General features: G+C 48.2%; 1 protein-coding gene across 10 annotated transcripts in view; it reads left to right on the top strand.

Moving 5' to 3' along the window:
• The window catches only part of LOC142560066 (uncharacterized), a 116045-nt gene that overhangs the window by 56038 nt on the left and 36402 nt on the right, over window positions 1-23605 (top strand). For 7 of the 10 annotated variants that reach the window (XM_075671848.1, XM_075671845.1, XM_075671847.1 and 4 more), the window contains 7 exons: window positions 13523-13564; window positions 14441-14590; window positions 15424-15514; window positions 19186-19281; window positions 20492-20688; window positions 22081-22149; window positions 23265-23352. In XM_075671848.1, the coding sequence (XP_075527963.1) occupies window positions 13523-13564; window positions 14441-14590; window positions 15424-15514; window positions 19186-19281; window positions 20492-20688; window positions 22081-22149; window positions 23265-23352 (733 nt within the window). Of the gene's footprint in view, window positions 1-11632; window positions 11773-13522; window positions 13565-14440; window positions 14591-15423; window positions 15515-19185; window positions 19282-20491; window positions 20689-22080; window positions 22150-23264; window positions 23353-23605 lie in introns of those variants that run through there. The other 3 variants (XM_075671852.1, XM_075671854.1, XM_075671849.1) reach the window with 3 other exon arrangements.

The raw sequence follows: 23605 nt of genomic DNA, 5'->3' as shown, positions 1-23605 counted from the left end.
GTAAACACGCATTGCGAATAAAGGACCGCAAGCTTTTCGAGCTTGCCGAACTTTTTGATCCCCTCAATTTTTGATCAAACCCACTGTCATGCCATCTTCTACTGTCGCTTTAGCCCCCGGCATGTTTGGCAAAGCCTCTCTAACCCAATCGCTTGTTACACATGGAACTTCTGTATTCTGTTCGTCACTATACTTCCAATGAAGATTACGTGGCTGCTTTGGGCACTGTACACTTCAGTACAGAACTCATCTGCTGCCTTTCTTATATAATCGAAACTGGTAATGACGCTGCCGAACTTCTCTTTCACTGCATACGTATTGTTATTTCATATGCCATATTTCCGTCTGATTTTCTGCAGCACGTGCGGATGGGTGACAACATTCTCTTTTTCATGATAATACCCTTCCGCATTGAGGGCTTGGATTGCCAACACAATGCAAATGAACAAATTCAGTAACCGTTGTTGGCAGTCGGCCTCCGGCCATCAGAAGCCGAGCATGATTTGGGCCGGGGGGTCACGTCGCTGATGAATCTCTGATGTGGGATATGATGCGGGATATCTAAAGTCCCTGGCGAAGGTCGACAAGTGAAAACATGCTGTGAATAAATATCGGATGAACCAATGTGAAATGTCTCAAACAGACTCTTCCCCATGAACAGGGGACTTCACCTTGAAGGAAGAAGGAGAAAACTAAATTGGGTTTACCAGGGCGAAGTGGTGCCTCGGAGTTGTTCACAGTGACCCTAGGATTTCACCTTGCTTCATCCAATTTTTGCCAATGCTGTGGAATATGCCATGACTGTCGTAACAAAAAGTGCAGAGAGAGAGAGAGAGAGAGAAAAGGCAGGGATCTTAACCCGTCAAGAGTTCGATTGGCTACTCTACGCTGGGGGAAGGGAGAAGCGAAAAAGTGCAGACTAACTCGGACACTTGCCCATACCCTTTGAATCGAAACTGGAAAGTTTGGTTACCGTTAACTCTACCGAGACGTATATGCTTAATTTCAGCGACGCTAAGTTCTACAATTTATAGTAAGCGCTGGTCTCAGTCGCTGTAAAGGTTGATGAGTCGACTTCCGACTCCACCGAAGGTTCCGACCTTGGTGCGTTTTGCTCTACGCCGATGAGCAGTGACGCAGACCCGGCGAAAACGTGGTGTGAACTGAGTTGACACGGTGGATAAGGGGGAATGCGCTTAGGAAACAAGACAGACCGCAGTGTGAGAGCTGTTACGTCGAATATACGGGCACGGCGCGCGCGAAATTTTTCTCTTTCGCGATCACTTCCATCGCACTTTTCGCGTCGCCAGCGGCGCACGCTAGAAACCTCGTTGCGCGTACAGAAGGTAAGCTCGCACAGATGGCTCAAGTCACGACAACACAACACGTGCACCTGCAGAAAGCGAGGAGGTGCCCGCTCACCGAACAACCTCCGGGACCCGCTCGAGCCAGCGTGTGTGTGTGAGGAGGGGGAGGGGGGAGCCCTCCTACGCAAACCTCGTGCCCTAGGCTTTCAAGTTACTCTTTTCTTTTATCTCTCTCTGTGATTTGTTCGTTCAAAACGAATCGACGCATGCGCGCGACAGAGCGAGCCTAGCGCACCGGGGGGGCGTGCGAACGGAAAACAAAATGGCGCCTTCGCTAGCATTCCCGAGGACTTGGAGAGCCTGTAGCCGAAAGGACAGCGATTGTCGCGCATTCGAACGCGTTTTGTCGTCTCTTCTCTCGCTGTGCTTGCTACGGAAGGCAGTATTCACAAGTTGGGTCGGTATAAATTGCGGCTCCTTTCGCTGTGATCGATTCCTCTTTTGATCATCCGCCGCTACCGACCGGGCTGATCCTCTCGAAGACGTAGGCGGATCGCCGTTGGGAGCACCGATAAAGCGCGATAAGGGAGAGAGTCAGAATCGAGTCGCTGCATTTGCATCTCGGCCCTGCTTATCGAACGTGATTCTGCTCGAAGCTAATGCTGCTATAGGTGCACATATGTTGCCTTCACGACCGCCTTCTATGAAGAGCACTTAAGTCCGAACTGTTATCGGCCAAAAGGGACTGCTTTGTTCTTGACTAGAATTACGGTATAGTCTGTCATGTGCACCAATTTTATTGATGACTAATGATTAAAGTTGGGGTACATGACAGATTTTGGCGACGGCACGGTGTCTTTAATTAGCACTTTTTTGTTTGCTTTTTGTTTGGTGTAGCACTTCAATTACACCACGTCGAGAACCACGCCGTGAGCGCACCTGTTTAGCATTGTTCAGGTGCTTGGCCTTTCACGATCTTCTATCGGTAACTTTTTATTACCAAAAGGTCGAGCTAGAAGTCGACGCAAGGCCCACAAATCTGTTTTAGCATGGTTTTTTTAAAAGCTGGGGACACTCGACTCTCGTCTGCATAGCACCGGCCCACTTAGTCTGTATGCGACGTCATGCATTGTTCTGTGCATTCTTCCTCTCTCTTTCCCGGCTTTCTTTCTCTCCTTTCCACGCTGGTAGGGGTGGTTTCCATTTGAGTGGACAATTGATGCAGCCGGCATCTGTCCCCTTTCGTGCGATGTTTAAGTGTTTCCATAAAGAAAGCAATAACAATACTTCTTGTCAGTAACAACAAATACGCCGTAGACACGTTCTTGTCATTTCGAACACACTTCTCGATCATGTGACAGTTCCCGGTGTCAAAATGATGAGGTTCAAGAATTATATATATATATATATATATATATATATATATATATATATATATATATATATATATATATATATATATATATATATATATATACACACACACATACTGCCTTCAATCGCGCCCCTAGCAGTTTACTAATGCGAAAGTAGTATATGTCCCGTGAGCCAGAAAATCCGGCGTGATCAGCGATGGTAACAACAATGGCCGGCGGCGCAAAGAGTAAAAACACGTAAAAAATCACCGCCCAAGCACTCCGTACAGATGGTTAGCCGCAGAAGCTGAAACGTGCGGCGCCATTGTGTATCAGTGGTTTAATCCCGATCGTTCATTAAACGACGGCTTGAATGGCTGCCGGATCCTCGCTACGCAGTTGCTACTTACGCTCGGCTGCACAAGCCTGTTCTTGTGCCCGTACGGTCGCGTCGGCATGGTGTAGACGAGCTCGTTCCCGGTTCTGCTAGCAAAGTTGCTGATCGAAAGCTGCCTGCTCCTCAGGAGTACGTATGACGCGTGGCCTACCCATTTTGGCGTTGGAGAGAAACGTCTGCGCGCGCACTCGGCTGCGACGGAGAGCAACGACGTCACTACTGGCACAGGCGATCGCGCGCCCTCTTTCTCTATTTCTTTCTCGCATGCGCATGGGGTTGCGCCCGAAGTTTTCGGCGTACAGGCGACAGACGGACGGGTGAATCTTCTAGCCATATACAGCTTCGCTGTAACTCGGATCGGCATCGCATTTCTCAGGGAGGTTCCTGTAAGCAAACTAAATTAATGCTTTTGAAACGAAGTTTCGTAAATTTCGGTCCTGGTGCGAGCCGAGCACGCTTCCTCACCGCCACGGCGGCTCCCATGGTTTCAGTTGACTAAAGGTATAGCTTAATGCGTGCGTCATTGCACATCTCACGTGTGAGTCATCTGGCTGGCATCCAATGAGGAGGAGGTGACGTCATCAGCGTCTTGTATGACCTCATTAGTAAAAAAAAAATTCTGGGGTTTTACGTGCTAAAACCACAATCTGATTATGTGAAACTTCGTAGTGGGGGAAGTCCGGAAATTTAGACCACCTGGAGTTCTTTAACGTGCACCTAAATTGTAGTACACGGGTGTATTCGCATTTCGAATAGCAATACAGAAGATAGTAAATGGTATGAAACGTTAATTGTAGCAGCAATTATGGGAAATTAATGTGAAGTAAAGTGATATAAGTATAAATAGAGTGAATTACAGTGAAATGAAGTGAATTAATATTAGCACACGTTAGCGTGAGGTTACTTAAGGTGGAGCAAAGTCAGTTAACGTGAAGTAAAACGAATGAATAAAAATTAAAATGAATTAAAATGGATAAAGGTGGATTTGAATGCCGTCAAATGACGTAAGGAGACTTACGTGGCTGTCAATTTTCGTCAACCGTGATTGCTCAAGGGGAACTCATTAGACGTTGGGCGTCACTCACGGATTGCGACACATGTCGCTAATTGGCATAATCTTGCGTCGCATTGGACATGCGTTCGATGTGTGCGGATTCTGCGCTGTCAGCTTAAAAGGAGTGAGCTGCGTTGATGACTTCCGACTGTCGTTTCAGACCGTGGAAATATCGCCTAATAAGCCAGCATGAGTAGATTGTGTTCGTCATTTCCCAAAAGTCTGTAAGCACTGCGCGCCATCGTCTGAACCGTCGCTGCTCCGTGCACAACAGCGAAAGTTCGAACTTCGAACTTCTAAATATTAAGGATGACAGCTCCGCTCTGTCTCGTGAACTCAAGCAATTGGTTAATCAAGCTTCGCGTCTCAAAAGGAATACCTGTGCCTTGAGGGCAGTCGTATTGGAGGGTTGTGGGTTATCCTTAGCGTACAAGTGATTTGACGAGCGCTAAAATGTGAGTTCACGGACGTTCCTGCATCCCATTTCGACGGAATACGGCCAGCATCCCCGGAACGGTGTTACGTGGTTTCGTTCGCACACTACCCCGCACACATGCGAAGGAAACTCCCACACATTGCATGCGAGGCACATCGTACCTATAGAACAAATAAGGGGGCAAAGTGCGAGAGCATGTGTCGTGCACTGTGACGAAGTTTGAACGTCGTGAGCGTGATCGCCTAAGCAATAGAAATGCATACAAAGCCTGGTCGGGAGAGGCACCTTGGAGCAATAATTGTTCAACCACCTTGGGAAATTGGATGTCGTTTCTTTTGTGTTACTTTGCTAGTACATTCTGGCAAAGTTGTTCTTGAGAAACGAGTTTGTGAGCGTTTTGTTATGCTTGTGTTTCTTCAAAACGCGAATTTAAAGGTGGTGTGCTTCGAGTGAACGTTTCGGTAACGCAAGCGGAAAAAGCGGATTTTGCATGCATCGTTTTTATATGCTACTGCGGTGATGTCACGGTAACGGGCAGTATGTGTCGCTCGAGGTGGCGTCCCAAGATATGCTTCCTGCTGCCGCTTGATGACACGCTTGCGTGACGCAGCATATCTCCCCCTTTTACCAAGTGAGCTTTTGAACTGGCCGTCGTTGCCTGGTGGACCGACGAAGCGGCTGTGGCTCAGAGAGGGCAGGAAAGGGGGGGGGGGGGCTCCCGTCGGAGCCGGTTTCACCATTCCGGCTGGCTTGGGAGAGGTTTGGGCAGTGGTGGCGGGTGCTGTGGCGCAAGCTGGCCGCTTCGTGTCAGAGTGCTCAGGGGTGCACGGTCGCGGTCGGTCCGCATGACGATGTGGCTCGCCGTTCGGCGAGGACACAGTCGCCATCCGAGCCCCTTGGGTGCTTGTGACAATTCCAGGCAACCATCTCGGCCGGCGGTGGAAACTTCTGAGCCACACAGACTGTCCTGCAAAGAACGGCATGGTGGACGAGCGCGCCTCAAAGTGCGGTTCACAGGCTGCACTCTAAAGGCAGCAGTACAGCCTGGTCCGTAGCTGGTAACCCAGCGCCAGTTCGGATGGAGACTTCCCAGCCTTGACAGGTGTCCGTCGGTGGCGGAATAAAAACCGACTGAGGCGGTTAACGAGACTGTCCTCTTGAGCTTTTTGAAGGCCTCAATTTATCGTGCGGACCACGTGTTCCGCCAGGCCAGGCTGCAGGCTGCAGCCTGGTTCCGCCAGGCTGCACGTGTTCCGCCAGGCTGCAGATGGTAAGGCGCCGTCGTCACATGGTTGATTCCGTTCGTTCTTACGAACTTCTGAATTTAAGAACTGCTGGTGTACTGCATTGAAATAACCTCTCAGCCTTTGCTCAAATATAACCCCTACACTTTCTCTGCAAACGAACTTTCCCGTGAAATCCAGCCGTGCAGTGGTTTGATCTATAGACACCCTGTTCATATGTGTAACTATGTCAGTACCTCCGCATAAGAAATTAAACGAGCGTTGCGAACTATTTCTAGTTCGCAATGAAAGCGCTGCATCATCGTCAGAAATGTGGCTGGTTGTCTTTCTTTCTTCCTTTCACTTTCTTTCTTTCTTTCTTTCTTTCTTTCTTTCTTTCTTTCTTTCTTTCTTTCTTTCTTTCTTTCTTTCTTTCTTTCTTTCTTTTAAGTAGCTAAGGAATGGCGCGGCAGGGCAGGAGATTGTTTGCTTTCTTCTGGAGGTCATTGCTATTTATGACTCACGAGGGCTTGCTAGTTTTCTGTGAGAGACGAGGAGAGTCAGTCATTGGTCTCCGGCTTGACTTCCCATTTCGCTGAAATGCCAAACGGCCTACCTTCTCCTCGGTACTGCATCTGTACACACCGAGGCGTTCCGGATAACAACGTGTTTATCAACAGGAACCTGTCGGGATTATGTTCCATGTCAACTTCCTGACTGGAATTTGAAATCAAGAAGGGGGCCGACACATGTAATAGGACACTGTGGTATAAGAGTTACAAACAGGGACAAGGTGCCTGAGAACGGCTGGCCTACGTTTCCATAGGTGGGCCTATCTTTGACAAAGATAGGCCTATCGAAATGTAGGCCAGCTTTTCTCAGGCACCTTGTACGTATTTGTAACGTTCTGACTTCAATGTAACTACATAACTACTACAATGTAACTGCGGAGCCGGCAGTTTCTTTCTCGCCGAGAAGGCGCGCATGTCAGGAGGGTATGGAAAACTGAAAACGACAGGAGCAGAATGGTGGATGACTGGCCAAATTAGTCTACATTGAATCACTTAAACCAACGAAGAAGAAATGTCATGACGTCACCAGAGTTGGATTGGATTGGATTGGAGCCAACTTTATTTGTGCCTACAGTTGGGCGCTCGCGCGCCCCAACGAGGGCCTACGTCATCTACGAAGTCGTCGTTACTCGGCGCGGGTCTCCGCTCGCCGTTGCCGGCTCCCTGGGTCCCTGCCTTCCGAGCACCCCGAGGACCTGCTGGACGGCCCAGAGCCGTTCGTCTCGGTCGTAGCTCTTCGCGGCTACGTCGAGCCGCGGTGGGATCGTTCTTTAATTTGCATCTTCCGGATTTTAACGCAGTCCCACAAGATGTGCGTGTAATCTGCTGTCTCTCTCCGGCAGACTCTGCACTTATCGGTCGGATATATCTCGGGGTACATGCGATGCATCAGTCTCGGGCTCGGTAGTGACCCGGTCTGGAGCTGTCTCAGTAGTACCGCCTCCGCTCGACTCTGCCTCGGGTGCGGGGATGAGAGAGTCCTGCGAGCCAGGCGGTAGGCCTTCGTGATTTCATTGTAATCCGTAATGCAGTCCTTGGTTCCGAACCACGTCGGACGGTCTGTCGCCGGGGCGCGGTTGGTTAGCGCTCGCGCCGCTGCGTGTGCCGTTCTGGCCTAGCGACTGCATTTATGCAGTTTCGACAAACAGGAGTAATGTAACCGAAGTCACACTATCGTTGAAGTCACGATGATTCATGGTGTGAGTACAGTGTGTACTGAGACAGTGTGCTGGCATCGCGAGAGCTTAGTTGATGTCACTTTTGAACGGGATGCAGAACGTTACGTCACAAATCTGCGGAAGCTCAGCTGGCAGCTTCTGCGTAGACAAAAGAAAAACTGTAGAACTCCGCTGGCGGCGAGAATTTATTTTAAAGGCATAATTAATGCTTGGCAATGGGGAAGCAGTGGTTAGGAGAAGATGTCTTGAAAAGTTACATGGCGAAGATATGTTCAAACCAAAAAGCTAAGAAGAATCGTACTGTCAGTGCATTTGCCCACTCACGTTTTGGCTGCGCTATGCGTTGCCACCCCGCTTGGTTTACCTCATTAATGTTTGTAAACGAAATCGCTATTACACCGCCAGCGAGCAGCTGCGTGAATAAACAAACGAAAGAAAAAACACATACATCTAATTTCTTTCAGTTCAATTGACTTCGTGAGTGCATTCACCTGCTGCTTAGTCATCTGTTACTGCCTCTAAACACATAGGACGACTACAAGGCAAATGCCGCGTACTTGCCAGAAATTGTGGGTGCGACACGTAGGCTGTCGCAGGCGATGGTTAGGCACTTATCTCTGTGACGTCGTAGTGTGGAGTAGGCTTGCAGGAAAGATTGTGGAACATCCGAAGCCTGAAGAAGCCCTGCGCTACTGTGCCTCCGCTGTTATTAAACATTGATCATAGAAAAACGCCCAGCTGACCGCACAACAAATCTTTTAACATGTTTACTTAAACCACACGTACAACCGTGCCCGTAAACGCATGCGCGCACAAACACGCATGCGCAATCGCACTCACGCACAGGGTCACAATCACATCGTCCAAGCTGACGTCCCGAACATACGCGATTACACATGCACGTGCTTGTAAACACACTCACGCACTCTCTTCTCTACAAGCACAAACACACATTTACAGAATGTATTATTATTGCTATTAATATTATTATGATAAGCCATCAAAACAGTCGAACTACTTACCACCTAAAATATTAAGCGTTGATAGCGATGGCAAAGTATTAGACAACTGCACGAAGTAAGGTGCGTCGTTTTTGTAGTCCATATGTTTTGCAGTAAACATTCCCTCACGAATGAACCATGCACGCTGTCATGCGTGTACAAATACGAATGAATCTCACTCGCTGTCACAAAGCTGGGGTGATGAGGAGCGCCTTCATCGCGGAGCGCGCGTGCTTGCCTCAAAGTGAGCGTTTAGTGCTGCCACTCTCTTCGCCATTTCAACTGCGCCGCGTCTCCAAGACTCGGATTACGCGTTCTCCAACACTAGGCGCGCGGGAACACAGCCACCAGCCACCTCGCCTCGCCCTTGCATGCGCGTCTTTCTCCCTCTCACCCGCAGCAGATGAGTTCCAACATACAGCGCGCGGGCCGCGTATGCGCTCGGCCGTGAGGGTATAGTTCACTAGCGGGGGCAAGTGTACGGCCGGGTCTAGAGGAGGAGAGACGCGCACCCTCGTTCTCTATGGTAAAAACGACGTACAGCGTGAAGGACAAGGACTGAGAGAGGCGACAAGCACTGTGCTCTCCCAGTCCTCTCAGCCTTTGTCCTTCGCGCCGTAAGTCATTTTTGCCATGAATTACCAACTATCCCAAGTAAGCACCCTTGTTCTCCTTCTCTAGCCGGTTGTAGGCGGCGCGGGCTCGGCCACGTGAGTAGGCGCGCGGGAAACGGTGCGCGTCGAGTCACCATATTAAGGTGCCTGACTGGTTTCTCCTTCGCTGCCGCTCCGGGAGCTGCGGCGAGGTTGAAACCACCGCAGCGGCGGCGAAGGAGAAACCATTCAGGCACTCTACACCATATACCTCTCGGTTCACCCGCGCATGTTTGCCCTCGCATCCGCAGCACATCACGCGACCGCTAACGTAGGGAGCGCGGGACGCTCATTTTCCTCGTTTGGACTTTATCATTTGGACTCATGTGGACTTTATTCGTGACAGCACGGTGGCGACAACGCCGGAAACACGCGTGTGTATAATTGCTGTCGCAATGTTCTTAGAGTGCAGCTCTTAGGCCCCCGTTTCTGCGTTGAGCAGCGACGTCCCTCGTCCTGGGCGGCGTCTCTCGGCGTAACCGAGCGAACGCGGAGCGCAGCGGGGCATGAAAGACGGCGATAGGGAATAGAGCGCGAGGAGGAAAGCGGAGGAGGAGGGTATGGCGAAAGCATGAGAGGAGCGTAGTGCCGCGCAGAACGCGCTCTGCGGAGACGACCGTTACGAGACGGCGTCAGAGTAGCACGCCGTCGTCTGTTCAGCGATGACGCCATCGATCAGGTACGCGGAAAGCGCGTCCACCGATACCATATATGGAAACAAAGCGTTGCATGAGCAGAGGTCTGTCTGCGGCGGCTGCTGTGCGTCACCCATACGCTGCCTCTGGCGATCTCCCGATTAATGCGGCAGTCATGCCACAGTTCGCTCTGTTCGCAATGTGCCGCACGAGACAGATTATCCGCGCCAGCCACGTTATTCATCGCGTTCTCTTCTTAGCATAAACCGTGTACCTAGATAATCATTATACTAAATGTTGACACGCGAAATGAAAACACATATAGAGCTGTGCTCAAATTTCGCGTTAGGGAGTAGCTTAATCGGCGGCAAAATTTTTTTTTTACGGCGAAGCTGTATATAGCTAGCCGATTCGTCTGTCCGTCCGTCATTCCGTTTGTCGCCTGTTACCGAATACTCCTCCGGCGCAACCCCATGCGCATGCTCGAGAAGAGAGAGAGAGAAAGAGAGGCGCGCGATTTGCTGCTCCAGTAGTGACGCCGTTGCTCTCCGTCGCAGCCGAGCGCGCACGCAGCAGTTTCTCTACGGCTTCGAAATGGTAGGCTGCGCGCCATACGTACTCCTGAGGAGCAAACAGCTTCGATCAGCAACGTCGCGAGCAGAACAGGGAAAGAGCTCGCCGTCTACGCCGTGTCGATTCTGCAGCCTGGGCACAAGAACATGCTCATGCAGCCGAGTGCAAGCATCAACTCCCTACTGAGGTTCTGGCAGCCCACCAAGCTGTCGTTTAATCAACCGTCAGGATTAACCCATTGATAAACACCGGATTCGCAAGTTTCGGCTTTGCAGGTTAACCATCTGTACAGAGTGCTTGGACGGTGATTCTTCTCGGGAGCTGCTTAAATAGAAAACGTGCTCCGCCGCGGCCGGCCTTTGTACGCAGCGACGGTATGGTCTTAGCTATCGCCTCTGTAGTGGCAATTACCTGACCCATAGCAGTGAATTTTGATTTGGTCAAGCGCTGAATATTGATGGTTGAAGTAGGCAATGCAAAGAATAGAGCACAACGAATAGTGAATTCGAAAATATTTCGGCACGTGGTCATTTAAATCAATAAGCAAGTCAAAGACACTTCAGCGCCAGAGGGGCCATTTTTGACAGCACGCGCAGTATGACGCACAGACGTTGTGTAACAGAGATAAAAATAAAAGAATTCTTCACGAACGTTAATTGCTTTTTGATACAGTATCCCGATGGTTTACTTGTTATTCCCTCTGTGTCATTCTCGCTAACATTGAGAGAGCGTTTCTTTCTTTTTAATTTCAGCCTGTATTCAATCTGTCTTTTTGTACAAACTGACAAAGCAAAGGAAAATGAAAGAGTGTGTACGACAGTGACTTGCTCGTAGGGTGACACCTGTCGAGTGTCGCGACAGTGGGGACACGGAGACGTCATCTCTTTATTGAAGAAATTCCGCTCTTGTTTTCAAGTGCGAAGCTAATGCCATTAGGAGGAGCTCAGTTCCGTAAAGGATAGTGAAAATAACGCCAAAGAGGCTGTCACCTCACTAAAGCGAAGTCCATTACCGTTTACTCAGAAAGAAAAGGTGCCCGCGGCTTGTTTTTCGTGCACGACTAGTGAACGATTGACGTCCTTTTCTTCAGCACGGTGGCTTTTGCGTATCATTGACGTATGAAAGGAAAAACAAGAGCGGCAAGAAGAGAAAGGACATGTGCCAGATCCTTTCGACAGTGTAGTCTTCCGAGAAACTTGCGAAGCTGTGCGTACGTGAACGGGGGAAACGGAGAGGGTACACATGCAAAGAAGTGCTGAGTGAATGCGCGCATTTGAGGCGCAAATCTGCCAGGATGTGGTGCAGCACGCGTCATTTGTGAGAAACATTTTGGAACGGCGTGCGGAATTCAAGAAGTCTCCGCTATTCAAGAAAAGGGTGGAAAGCTTGTGAGTTCCCCATTGATTTTCTTGGCGAAGAAACGATAGGATTAACATATTGCAGCAGAATTAGTCATAAGGTACTATAGACATGGGGTGAACACGCTCGCACGCACGCACGCACGCACGCACGCACGCACGCACGCACGCACGCACGCACGCACGCACGCACGCACGCACGCACGCACGCACGCACGCACGCACGCACGCACGCACACGCACACACACACACACCACGATTAGCAATATATGTTCCAATGCCACCGCCAAAAAGGTTTATTCGACAAATGGACAGTAACGTCGCGCTCTTAATTACCTTATGTGTTTGTGTCTGAGCTCTCCACTGTAGGATAGAAAAGTGTTAGCCGCCAATGCTCATTTGACGACCATTGCGTACGAACCTGTCCAAGCGAACTATATTAGGCAGTTGTAGCAGAACAGTTTCTGCTGCCTGGACGCCCGCTCTAACCGAACGGTTGGGTGGAGGGCGAATTGGTTTTGTATAGCTGATCGTTCTACGGGTACGGAGGGCATGCAGCACGTCTCAGTAAGCTTATTCGCAAGGGGTAATCCGTGCCAAGCATTGCATTTTTGTTGTTAATATTTTTGTAGCGATTCACATAAAACACGTCGTGTTCGTTATCTTCTTTTTACTCGTATGCTAAGCGCTTGTGTATTACTACACGAAGCCACGAGGCTCTGCAATAGCCTAGGTATTGCCCTGGTGTCGCTTCGTAAGAGGCTGTGTCAAAGGTGCAAAGTCTCCGGAACATATCAGCAGACCCACGGTAGTGATTAATAGATCATTTTAGCATGTCCGGTATTCCGGTATACGCAATGGCGTTTGCGCAATAACTGGTTTCCGCTCTCATTGTGGCGACATCTTGTGGCACTTCGTCTAACGTTTTCGTGCTCCACGAGTGTTCTTGTTGAAAGTAACATTTGAAAACGCAGCGCGTTCCCGATCACGCCAGTGCCGAAGATTTGCACAAGCATCGAAGTAGGATGCGTTTGGTTACTGCAATACTAGCTGTGTGTTTGTTTGGTCTGCACCACAAGGTGGCACCACCGACCCGGCCGCAATCGCTATAGCGTATACCGGAATGCTGCACACGCTAAAACTCTCTGTTGTGTATTTCAGCTTATTTCGCTCGCTGCGCTTCCGCGCTATGCCCGCTCGGCTCTCTAGCGGAACGTAAACGCCAGTACGCACACGCGCGCGTGGCTGAGCGCACCGCGCATGCGCACTTGCGCCCCCGCTTGCTGTCTTAGCGGAGCGAGGCGCAAGAAACCTCAACTGTCAACTTACATTACCTTAGTCTCTAGTACTGCTGGAGGCCATGTATGACTAACTGTAGATAGCGTTGCGCGACTGCTTAATTATTCGTGCATGTGTGTGGTCAACATGAGATGAAGAACAAAACAACACGGTCACGCCTGAATAGGCAGGTTGCGGCCAAATAGGGTGTATATTTCGTAGAGCGCTGCAGCAAGGACACCTTTCGCACTTGGTCATCGCTACCGGAGAGCATGACGTGCATGAGGTTGTACATGCGGACGACTCGGGAAGTGTGAGTAAACGTGTTGTGCCGGTCGTGCGTTTAATCTGTCCCGCTTTACGCTGCTGACGGGAAGCAGCGAGTGATACGCGTGATTTTTAAGTAGCGTCTGTTTCTTTGTGTGCTTCCCACTGGGCGTCATAGTAGGTCTTTCTGAATGTTTGAGCGTGTCTATCATTTACACGAAATGGTCTTTTCAGGAAACATTCGCCGACAACCTACCGACGAGATTTCTTATATAGGTGCGTTTTCTTTGACTGCCTCTCGGATTGCGTTCTTTTGTGGTGTTGCCTTAAAACGCTTAGCACACGATCACTCATCGTGATTCGTTGATCACTCATCGTGATTCGTCGATCACTCATGGCTGATCATGAACTTGTGACAAATCAATTTAACTTATGACACGGTTCTTGGAACGCCGTATTACTCTCTGACGCACTCGGCGCATTCGACAACGGTGTGACGTCAAAGGGCGGGCGCGTGAATTCATATGACGTATGTATGAATGGCGAACAAACAGAGGACGTGAACCCGCGTGCAGTAGATCTTAAGGAACAGTGGGTGAAGCACACCGAAATATGTTCATTGCTTAAGCTCACGCAAACTACACTAACGTGTTCACACCGCCTGTGAGATCACCGAGTACCTTGTTGCTGTTGACTGAGGTGTAAACCAACCAACTTGTTCAAGTTGTTTTGCTTTGAAATAAAGATAGTGCTAGGCGTGTTCGTAATCTTGTATGCACAGTACACGACTAGGAAAAAGAAAAGAAAGTTTTAATTTGGTCTCATTACGCTAATAAGTATATCTGTACGTCTGTCCATTGTTTCCTGCATTCATTAGACTTTGTAGGAGTAACGCTTAGGTGGAACAATAGAAATATATGCGGAGCCCCACGGCGACACCGGCGCCGACGGTGAAAATTTGCTTGGAGTGTCCATATAATTGCTGTCGCAATAAAAAAGACATACACCGCGCAATGTGCGGGCTTCGTCGAAGCGTTGCTCCTACGGAATCTGAACTACGCTACACCTATCGGCCCAAGTTCCCGTGTTATTGAAGTTCATTTCTCCTGCATTCTGTCTACGCATGACTTACTCGTGTGCCGACCCAATCAGCGAGGAGACGCTCAACGACTTGTACAAGGAACTTCAGCGTAGCGAGAAGCCGCAGGTCGTGGAGCGTTTCGAGGACGTCATCGCCGATCTGCTGGACAACATGAAGCGGCTTCAGGAGGAGAACAGTCAGTTGGAAAACACATGGCTCAAGTGAGCATGGCCTCCTATTCTATATACAGATCAATCAATCAATCAATCAATCAATCAATCAATCAATCAATCAATCAATCAATCAATCAATCAATCAATCAATCAATCAATTTTTCTAATCTTTTCTCCTCATGGTAAATGCTGTCCTGAAAAACATTTCCAACAAGTGTGTATAAGGTAGTCTAGTTTATTGTTGAGTTACAACAAACTACCGGGAGTCTGGCAGGAAGCAATAAACAGGACTATAGCGCCACACCTACATCAGCTATAAGTCTAATTCTCGACACAAACATTGCATTATATCTGCAGTAAAATAGTGCGCATGCATTATCAAGGAGCGGCGAAAGTTGTCATGTATGGAACAATATGTCCATCAATGACTGAGCTCCATGTTAAACTTTGACATTTCTAGAAAACGTTCAGAAGTAAAAAGTGGAGCAGCTTGCTTTATTTTTCTTCTCGCGTTTATGACAAGGAGTTGGGCGTATCGAATCTGCCGAATTCGTTGGCACTTTGGATCTCTTGTGTATTCTATTAAGTCCATAGCGTAATGCATGAGTTGTGTACAGAGATAATATCATGCGTCGATTCGATGCACCACGTACTTGTGACGAATCGCCACGAAACAGCGCAGTGAGTCTGAACGCGGAATCTACTGGGTGGGTGCACCACATCTTGTGCGTGAACTGGATAGCGTATGCCCGTCTACTGTAGCCAGCAATGCCGCTTCCCACACAGTAGTGTACGTGGAGCACAAATACAAGTCAGCGTTGATTCAAAGTGGATTGAAAGTGGCTTCAGGGAAATGGTTTTCTTTGTTTCGCTTTGACCAGGGAGAAGAAGGAGCACGAAGAACACTTACGACGCATGGAGGAAGAAATGGACAACCAGGTCAAGCTTGTGGAACTGCAAGCCAAAGCCAAGGTAAGCTGCCAACGTCTCGCCGTTAAGCATAAGTCTTATGGCATTGTACAATTACCGGAAATGCGCGCGTAAGACCGCGCACACGTCAGAATGTCGATGAAGCTGCTGAGAAATAGCGAGATCTCGGACGCAGTGAGCTCATTTGTGACTCTTTGTTCGTTTTCTCCACCTGTGTGTACGTTCGTATACGCGCGCGCGTTGCCAGGTGTGTCGGCCATTCAAACGAAAGCAGCCGGATGCTGAGAACGTCCGGCTGCTGGAACGTTGAGTTCCTCGGTGGCTTAGTGCAAGTACAAAAGAATCAAGGTCACGGTGGTCATGCAATCCCTCAACGTTCGTACGCCTGGCCACTTGTCATACGATACGCTATCATGACCATATTTGCCCCGCACTACGGGACCGCAGATGAATATTCGCAAATTTGTAATATCAAACTGTCGAATGAGATGCAACTCCAAGGGCAAAGAACACTCTATTCGATTTTGAAGGTTCAAATATTCGTGCACTATTCTAGCGAAAACTAAACAAGTACATTCCCAGTGGAAAAGGCAGAAAAGATAGCAAATACCTGGTAAGCTTTTACCCCACCATCCGTAGCACGACGTGCCTCGAAACCGAAGGTTTGCGCTTTTCTTGCTGTTACCTCAGGCGAAGCTGGACAACACGTCGCAGTGGGTTTTGTCACCATTTCTGGCACCGCGTCTCTCTTCGCTTAATCAGGGGAAGCATGTCTAGTCACGTGCCGGTCTGGTAGCCGAGCGCTGGACAGGAACAGCGGCCTCTGCCGAACCCGCTGGAAGTCCCTGCTGGAGAATTAGTGGTGGGTGCAGCCATGTCAACAATTACAGATGTCTAACACAGCCTGCCACTTAAAGGATATCTCCCTACGCGGCATTTTTTACCCTACTGAGCTCTTGCGTGTGTGATTATTGTTTCGTCAACTGGACACTGAACCAGCCCCCCCCTCCTCCCCCCCCCAGGTCAGTTCATCGCACCGCAGGTTCTCTGAGATGATTAACTACCGCCAGCTGCAGAAGAGGACAGTGCTCTACCGAAGCACTTTTTTTTTACTTTTCCGGAAGTATTTGTTTCTCTCAGCTAAATGACAGCTCCAAATCAAAGGTGGCAGTGAAACTAAGCATATATCCATATACAGTTGAACGCCTTTACAGCGGTGGCCTCTGAAGATAAATGACCTGCATGACGAAGGATTTCATTATGTTCCAGCCGAATTCTTATTTTTTCGTATGTATCAAAGGTAGGAACTGTAAGCACATAGGTATGCGTACCTTTCGTATGCAGTGAACTCCTCTACAACGAAGACCACTGCAACAAGCTCGACTGTACAACGAAGAAATGTCAGAAATAGAAAAAAACATATGGCGGGAGTAGTCCTGCCGCAGTGCTCCATGTCGGCTGGTACGCTGCTTGTTGCAACGCATCAGAGGATGCGACGGCTGACGAATGCGTCGCAGTTGATGACGACGTGTTGATGTAATCATAGCTGGCGACCGACGACGTTTTCAGAGACATCTAGGGAGAAAAGGACGCGAATGTCAACGAAGGCAGCAGTGTTGAAGATTCTGTAGACGAACCAAGATGTTATTATAGCAAATGAGGCGATAGCGTGTCATTCGACAAGCCGCAGCTTTAATTTGTTGCGAAGACCCTCTATTTCACGCGGAGCATGCTGTGAACCTCGATGCAATTTGGCTGTGGTCGCACATTCTGTCAAACGGAGCGTAGGAAAAAAGAGCGACATATTGAATCACTCTTGAATTCATATTAAATAGAGGTTTCCATTTGGTGAATGCGCTTAGCCTGCTCTGTTGTGACCGCCACGGTGCGCGACATTTAAAACGAAGAAACCTGTGTAAGGAAAGATTTTGGAGGTTACGAACACTTCCTTATAAAGGCGCATGATTGTATACCCTATATTTTCACGAGGCCACCATTTCTCTCGTGTTGCTACCAGCTGCGGTAGTCCAGTGGTCACGACGTTAGGCAGCTGAGCTCGAGGTCGCAGGTTCGATCCGGCCGTGGCAGCCGTATTTCAATGGGGGCGAAGTGCTTCGGCGCTCGTGAATGTATTTAGGTGCCGGTTACAGAACTCCCGGTGCTCAAAGTTAATCCGGACTGCCCCCGTACGCCTCATAATCTGATTGCGGATTTGGCACGTAATATTCCAGAATCTCTTTTTCTTGTCGTTGTAACTTCTGGCGCTTGGCAGCTTACTAGCGTAGCTATATCTTGTCGGGTGAATGAAGTTGCATTCATGTTAAATCAGGCAGGGAGGTTACTTCGTTGCATCATTTTCTTGCGCCATCCTTTGCGTACAATTACGATTCAAAACAATGCAGAGTAGCGTGTTCGTTTGCCCATCTCAAATTCAATTCCTATCTCTTCACGCACTTATTATTCCTTATTGGCATGTTCCTTATTCGTGTTTTATTTAATGTTTCTTTGTCACATGTTATACGTATCTGTTCTTGCCATGGCATGCGCAGCAGGGCATGTGTGCTACAGTGAGGAAGGACAAGTGAATTAATCCTCACGACTAGCGCAAACTGCACGACACTGATATATTCGTGTCTTTATCCGTGACTAACTGCCGCACCTGCCGCTTGCTGCAGCTGATAGCGGAGCTGTAGCACATTGACTGCGCAGGTCATACCCTTGTGGGGCGCATGACACAGGATAACTGCCCCAGCAAATTCGTTTGCACAACGATGGCCTTGTATGTTTTTGTCGATGTACTGTTATGGCATGTTGTAATACGGAGCCTATATGGTATATTACATTAACTACGGGAGGCCAAGCCTGCGCTGATACTCAGGCTAACCTTTAAATTGGCGCATGCGACTCCGCCTTGATGAAGACTCTTAAATATCGAAGCGAGTTGTGGATAAACCCTTTCTAATTCCGTAGGGATTGTATCACTATACTACACCGCATCATTTACATTTGAAATCTACGATTGAAGTGATGACATGTTTAAACGTTCAGTTTTCCGAGAACACATGTGACACCAAAGAATGTTTGGTGACAGCTAATAAACAGGCCACATAGGAACGCCACTGCGTTTACTCCTTATTCCCAGGGCTCAGGAACCTTTATGTAACACTTGCGACAATTTATGACCAAACAGTTATCCTAAAGCATTCTCGGCTAGCGCACGACAACGTAAAGTTAACGTCTCTCTGAGACACGTCCGTTATTTTCTGGCTTTTACGGACACAAAAAAAATATAGGTTACGGTATATCAAGCGAAATGTTCCGTGTCCAGTAAAAATATTCTGTGTTCTGCCGGATATTATTGCGGAACTAATTTAGAATTCGTGCGAAATTCCTCTGAACTCCATTGGAAGTTAGCGCTCTGTCTTTCCCATATTCTTCTCGCGTTCTTGTACTATTCAAAACTTTTACTATGGCCTACCAACAGGCCCAAATTGCCACGAAGGTGAACTCCGTTGAAGTTTTCCGAGGATGCATTGAAACCATTTTTAATGAAGTGCGTGAGGACATAATTCCGCATAGCGCACCATTATGAGCATCTTTTCCAGTTTCAAGGTGCACATAAAAAAAAAAGAGAGCTATGTGATGCTTATATATGCTTCAGCGCGGCATTTCACGAACGGATCATTGATGATGTCACTCATTCTATGGCGCAGGTGGAGGAGGAAGTCGAGGCGAAGAGGAGGACGCTTCAGGCCAAGATGAGCGAGGAGATGAACGAACTGCAGTCGCACGTCTCCCTCTTCGAAAAGGTTGCGATTGACTCGGTGCTTTTAACTTCGCGCACGTTCTCTTTTCTTTCTTGCGCGTGTTCTTGCAAATACTGCTGGGAGATTGTTAGAAAAAGGTTGAGTAACAGGCGTCGTTTTAGTGGGGGAGGATAACCTAGAATGTGGAGCGTTCGGACGGTTAGCGAGTGTAATCGCTGTCAGCGTGGACCATCTGTGCCTCATAAGGCTAACGGGCTCTTTCTTATTTCTCACACAGCTTTCGATAACACGCGATAAAGTTTAATGTCTGTTATCAGCAAGAATCCTACGAGCATTAACATATTCCTAAATATACCCAAAGAAACGAGAATTTTGTGCGAGTGGCGACGAAATGTATGAAGCGTTTTGGCAGTTGTGCAAGAAAATTTACCATGTAGTAGATATCTGCATAGAGTAAAGGCGGGCACCGATTAGATAAAGCTGGACCTACTTTATGTATATACGTATATATGTACATGTTTTTTAGTGCAAGCAGATGTATTACTTCAGGTTGTGCCTGATTTGTCATTTGTCATTGTCATGACACCTGACGAAACAAGAGTCACGATCATCATCACCAGCAACATTATCCGCGCGAGCACAAGCATTACAACAACAACAACAACAACAACAACAACAACAACAACAACAACAACAACAACAACAACAACAACAACAACAACAACAACAACAACAACAACAACAACAACCTTGATTGTCAGTCTCATTTCAAATCACAGCCACAATCCTTCATGTCGTTCGCTACCACCACTGTCGTTATCATCACCCATCACCTTCACCACACCATGAAATCTGTAGACAGGGCGCAGAGATCAGATGCAGACGCACACTTGAAGTTACCAGCAGTATAGACAAACAAGGGTCAAGCTCAGGTTGGAGCATGCATGTTTCACTTGTTCGCCCACTGTAGATCACCACTGCATGAGTATCCCTGCCGCAATCAGGATCATCGCAATCATATTCTCCCATTTAATCAGTGTCGTTTCAAACGCGGAAGAACGGATTAGGAGAGACGCGTCCTTCTTTCGACCTGTGTCGCTTTTTCTTTCTTTCCTTGTTTTTTTGTTCTCTGTTATCGGAGTCGCCGTCGTTCCGCTGTCACACGTCACGCGAACGTGACGAGCGTCACAAAATGCGCGAGCATCACTGAAAGCGCGTACCTGAGGTCATCGCTTGTTCTCGTGGCCCGCAGGTCGAGCAGTGGCTGCGGGCGAACGAGACGCACGACCGCAAGCTGACCTCAGTGCACTCGAAGCTGGACGAGGCGCTGCAGGAGAACCGGCAGTTGCGGCTAAGCCTCATGGACACGCAGAACAACGTGGCGCTGACCCGCAGCGAGCTGGCCCAGATACGATCTCAGTACGAAGACAAGTGCAAAGCCCTGTACGAGTGAGTGAGCGTCGTCAGTTTGTCGGGTTGACGTTGACGGCTTCACGCCGAGCCAACCGGTGTTTGCAGTGCGAAGCGAAAGTGACCCTTGTTTGGCGAATTATAGCGGAGTAAGCGTGCTGAGATAAGGGATTAGTAAATGTGCTAGCTGTTCTCGCTCCGTGTTTTAGCTTCCATCGTCTCGTGTTGGGCACTAAACGAGGGCATTGGTTAACTGCGCCGACTCACTGAAACCTACTCGTCTACAGTCTTTCGCACGAGCTGTCTTTGGTGAGGCAAATGGGGTTCCAAGCCCCCGCGGTACAAAGGATCCTGTGGCTACGGAGGAGAGAGAGAGAGAGAGAGAGGATATAAGGAAGGCAGGGATGTTGACCAGTCAAGAGTTCGGGTGGCTACCCTGCGCTGGGGAAGGGAGAAGAGGAGGAGAGAGAACGTAGAGAGAAAAAGGAGGCATAAAGACGTGCACAGACATTACTAGAGCCAAGCCACTCGTACAAACCAGGCGTTCTCAGAAAGCACACAAGTGCCTTCACTGCCTTCTTAGCCGATGATCGGTGGGGACGGTGTTCTAGTACTGTCTGTTCACTCAGAGGACGATCATCTAGTTTCATGAATGTGTTGGACATAGATCGTCCTTGTGCTTCAAATTGAGGACAGTGGCACAATAGGTGATCAATGGAGAATAGTGTCTTGAGCCCACTCGTGTCTCATTGTGAATATGTTTATGCCTTCAAATGTATTCGATCAGTTTCTGTCCGCCACGGGTTTCGTGCAATGTCTCCCTTCTCCGTTATATGAGCGCGTAGCATTGTTTTTTTGAACCCCTTTCTTTGCCCGATCTTTAACGACAATTAGTGTGTTATTGGTTCTTCTGAAGCCCGTTCGCTTTACGTGAGTTTACTTGAGCACAGTTATTTATGTTTTTGTCTAAAAAACCAAAAACAAAGAACGCTTCTTTCATTCCTCCAAGTGTGCCAGGGCGAGCATCCGCGAGGGAGCGGGGAAGACTGATGGCTCGATGTGCGCTTTCTTCCCGCGGGCCTAGTGTTGGAACGAAGTGTAATTTGACGACTTTTGGAGGCGAGGCACAGTTCTGATGGTGACGGCAGTGTTGGCAGTGTTTGCAGTGCCTAACACTGCATGCTGGCAGGCAGTGCCAATACCAGCACGTACTCTATCTGCTGCCGGTGCTCCTAATTTCGCCTGCGTTGTGTGCCCGCTGTCGTTGACCGAAGTCTGTTCATGCGTGCCGTTGGACGCGTGACATAATGGCTAGCGATTGTTCGCTGCCCTTTATATTGTCCATAGCGTAATAGACTAATACTTCGCTATCGCTGTCAATGTTCCGCATCTTGCGCGAAACCGCGTCTTTCTTTTTCTGGTCTTCTACAGCGAACGGGAGCGCATCATGGGTGTATTGCAGGAGCAGGGACTCGCCAGCAAGCAGCTTCAGCATCTTCAGTAAGTGTCATTTTGCCGTTCTCACTCAGTGCTGAGTAGTTTGTCTTGTAGCTGCATCGCACTATCTCGTTAGTTTGTCTTTGAGTGAATACGAGTCGGATTCATCATGGATAAGGCGTCGCTAAACTGTCATTACCAAGCACTGTTGTCTTCGATTCTGCTTGACCGACTCTCACTTAGCCGAGAGCGATCGAGATATTCGAGTCCCGTTCTAAAGCTTACCTATGTGCCTTCGAGCCTTGTAAACAGATAGATGCCATGAAAAAAAAAGAAAAAGAAGGAAGAGAGAACACGTCAACTCGAGCTCTGAACAACAACAACAACAACAACAACAACAACAACAACAACAACAACAACAACAACAACAACAACAACGGAAGAACAAAAATTCGTGCTGATTCGCGTGAACCAAGAATGGCGAGATGAGCCGGCGCAAAAACATGCACATATAGAAAATAACAGATTGAAGCAAAGTAAGCTAACCTACTCTTCTCTCGCGGTTTGAGAATATAATAAAATTATTGGTTTAAAGAATATTTATCAAAATATATGGCTTTGTTGTACCATAGCAGCACCCGTTATTGCACAGCTCGCCTTTTGAGCAGGAACCTAAGCGTTTTAGTGAGCATTGTGAAGCACTCTATATAGAGGTAGCACGTTTTCAATCAGAATCAGCTTCGCGAGAGTCGACAGGCAAGATTTTAAGTCGGGCATTATCTTAGGCGCTGGTACACTTTTCAGAGCTTGGTGGCCTTTTTTTTTATCGTAACTTTTTAAAATAATGTTTTATTTGTCTTGTGCAAAGCAAATAAGACAAGCTGTCATAGTGGTGGGCGCTTTCGGCCGCTTGTAAGCACGAATGAAAGTTCCATGCGTTTTTCGCACATTCGCGTTTTTTGATGCTCTGCCATTGTCAGATGCTGTTTTGAAATACATATATTTTAATGGCCTGACTCTTCGTTCAAGAGATTGTCTTCCGCAATCAAGTGCATAAGAAGGTTATTCTTACAATAGAAACCAGAATAAAGATGAACGATTTCTTTTGTATCCTTCCTCTTGGCTGTGAACTTCGCCCTTAGAGAATTTTTTCGCCTTTCGCCTTGCGTGTTTTGCAGAGAAGCCAACAGAAAGTTGCAAGACACCAATGACATATTGCGGAGCGTCTTGGAGAAAGCCGAAGCCGAGAAGACGCACACTCCTGACGTATGACTGAGTTCGATGATAATAGATAGATAGGACAGATGGGTAGGCAGATAGATTGGATAGGCAGGAATGTCGACGTGGATAGACAAGAAAACACACAGAATGCCTAGAAATGTTAATGTGTACATACAGGCGGACGAATAGATGTATGTATGTATGTATGTATGTATGTATGTATGTATGTATGTATGTATGTATGTATGTATGTATGTATGTATGTATGTATGTATGTATGTATGTATGTATGTATGTA

Source organism: Dermacentor variabilis, chromosome 10 (genome assembly GCF_050947875.1).
Source record: "Dermacentor variabilis isolate Ectoservices chromosome 10, ASM5094787v1, whole genome shotgun sequence".
NCBI lineage: Eukaryota > Metazoa > Arthropoda > Arachnida > Ixodida > Ixodidae > Dermacentor > Dermacentor variabilis.
The sequence above is the reverse complement of the archived record's forward strand: the minus strand, read 5'-3'. Positions and strand labels throughout refer to the sequence as shown.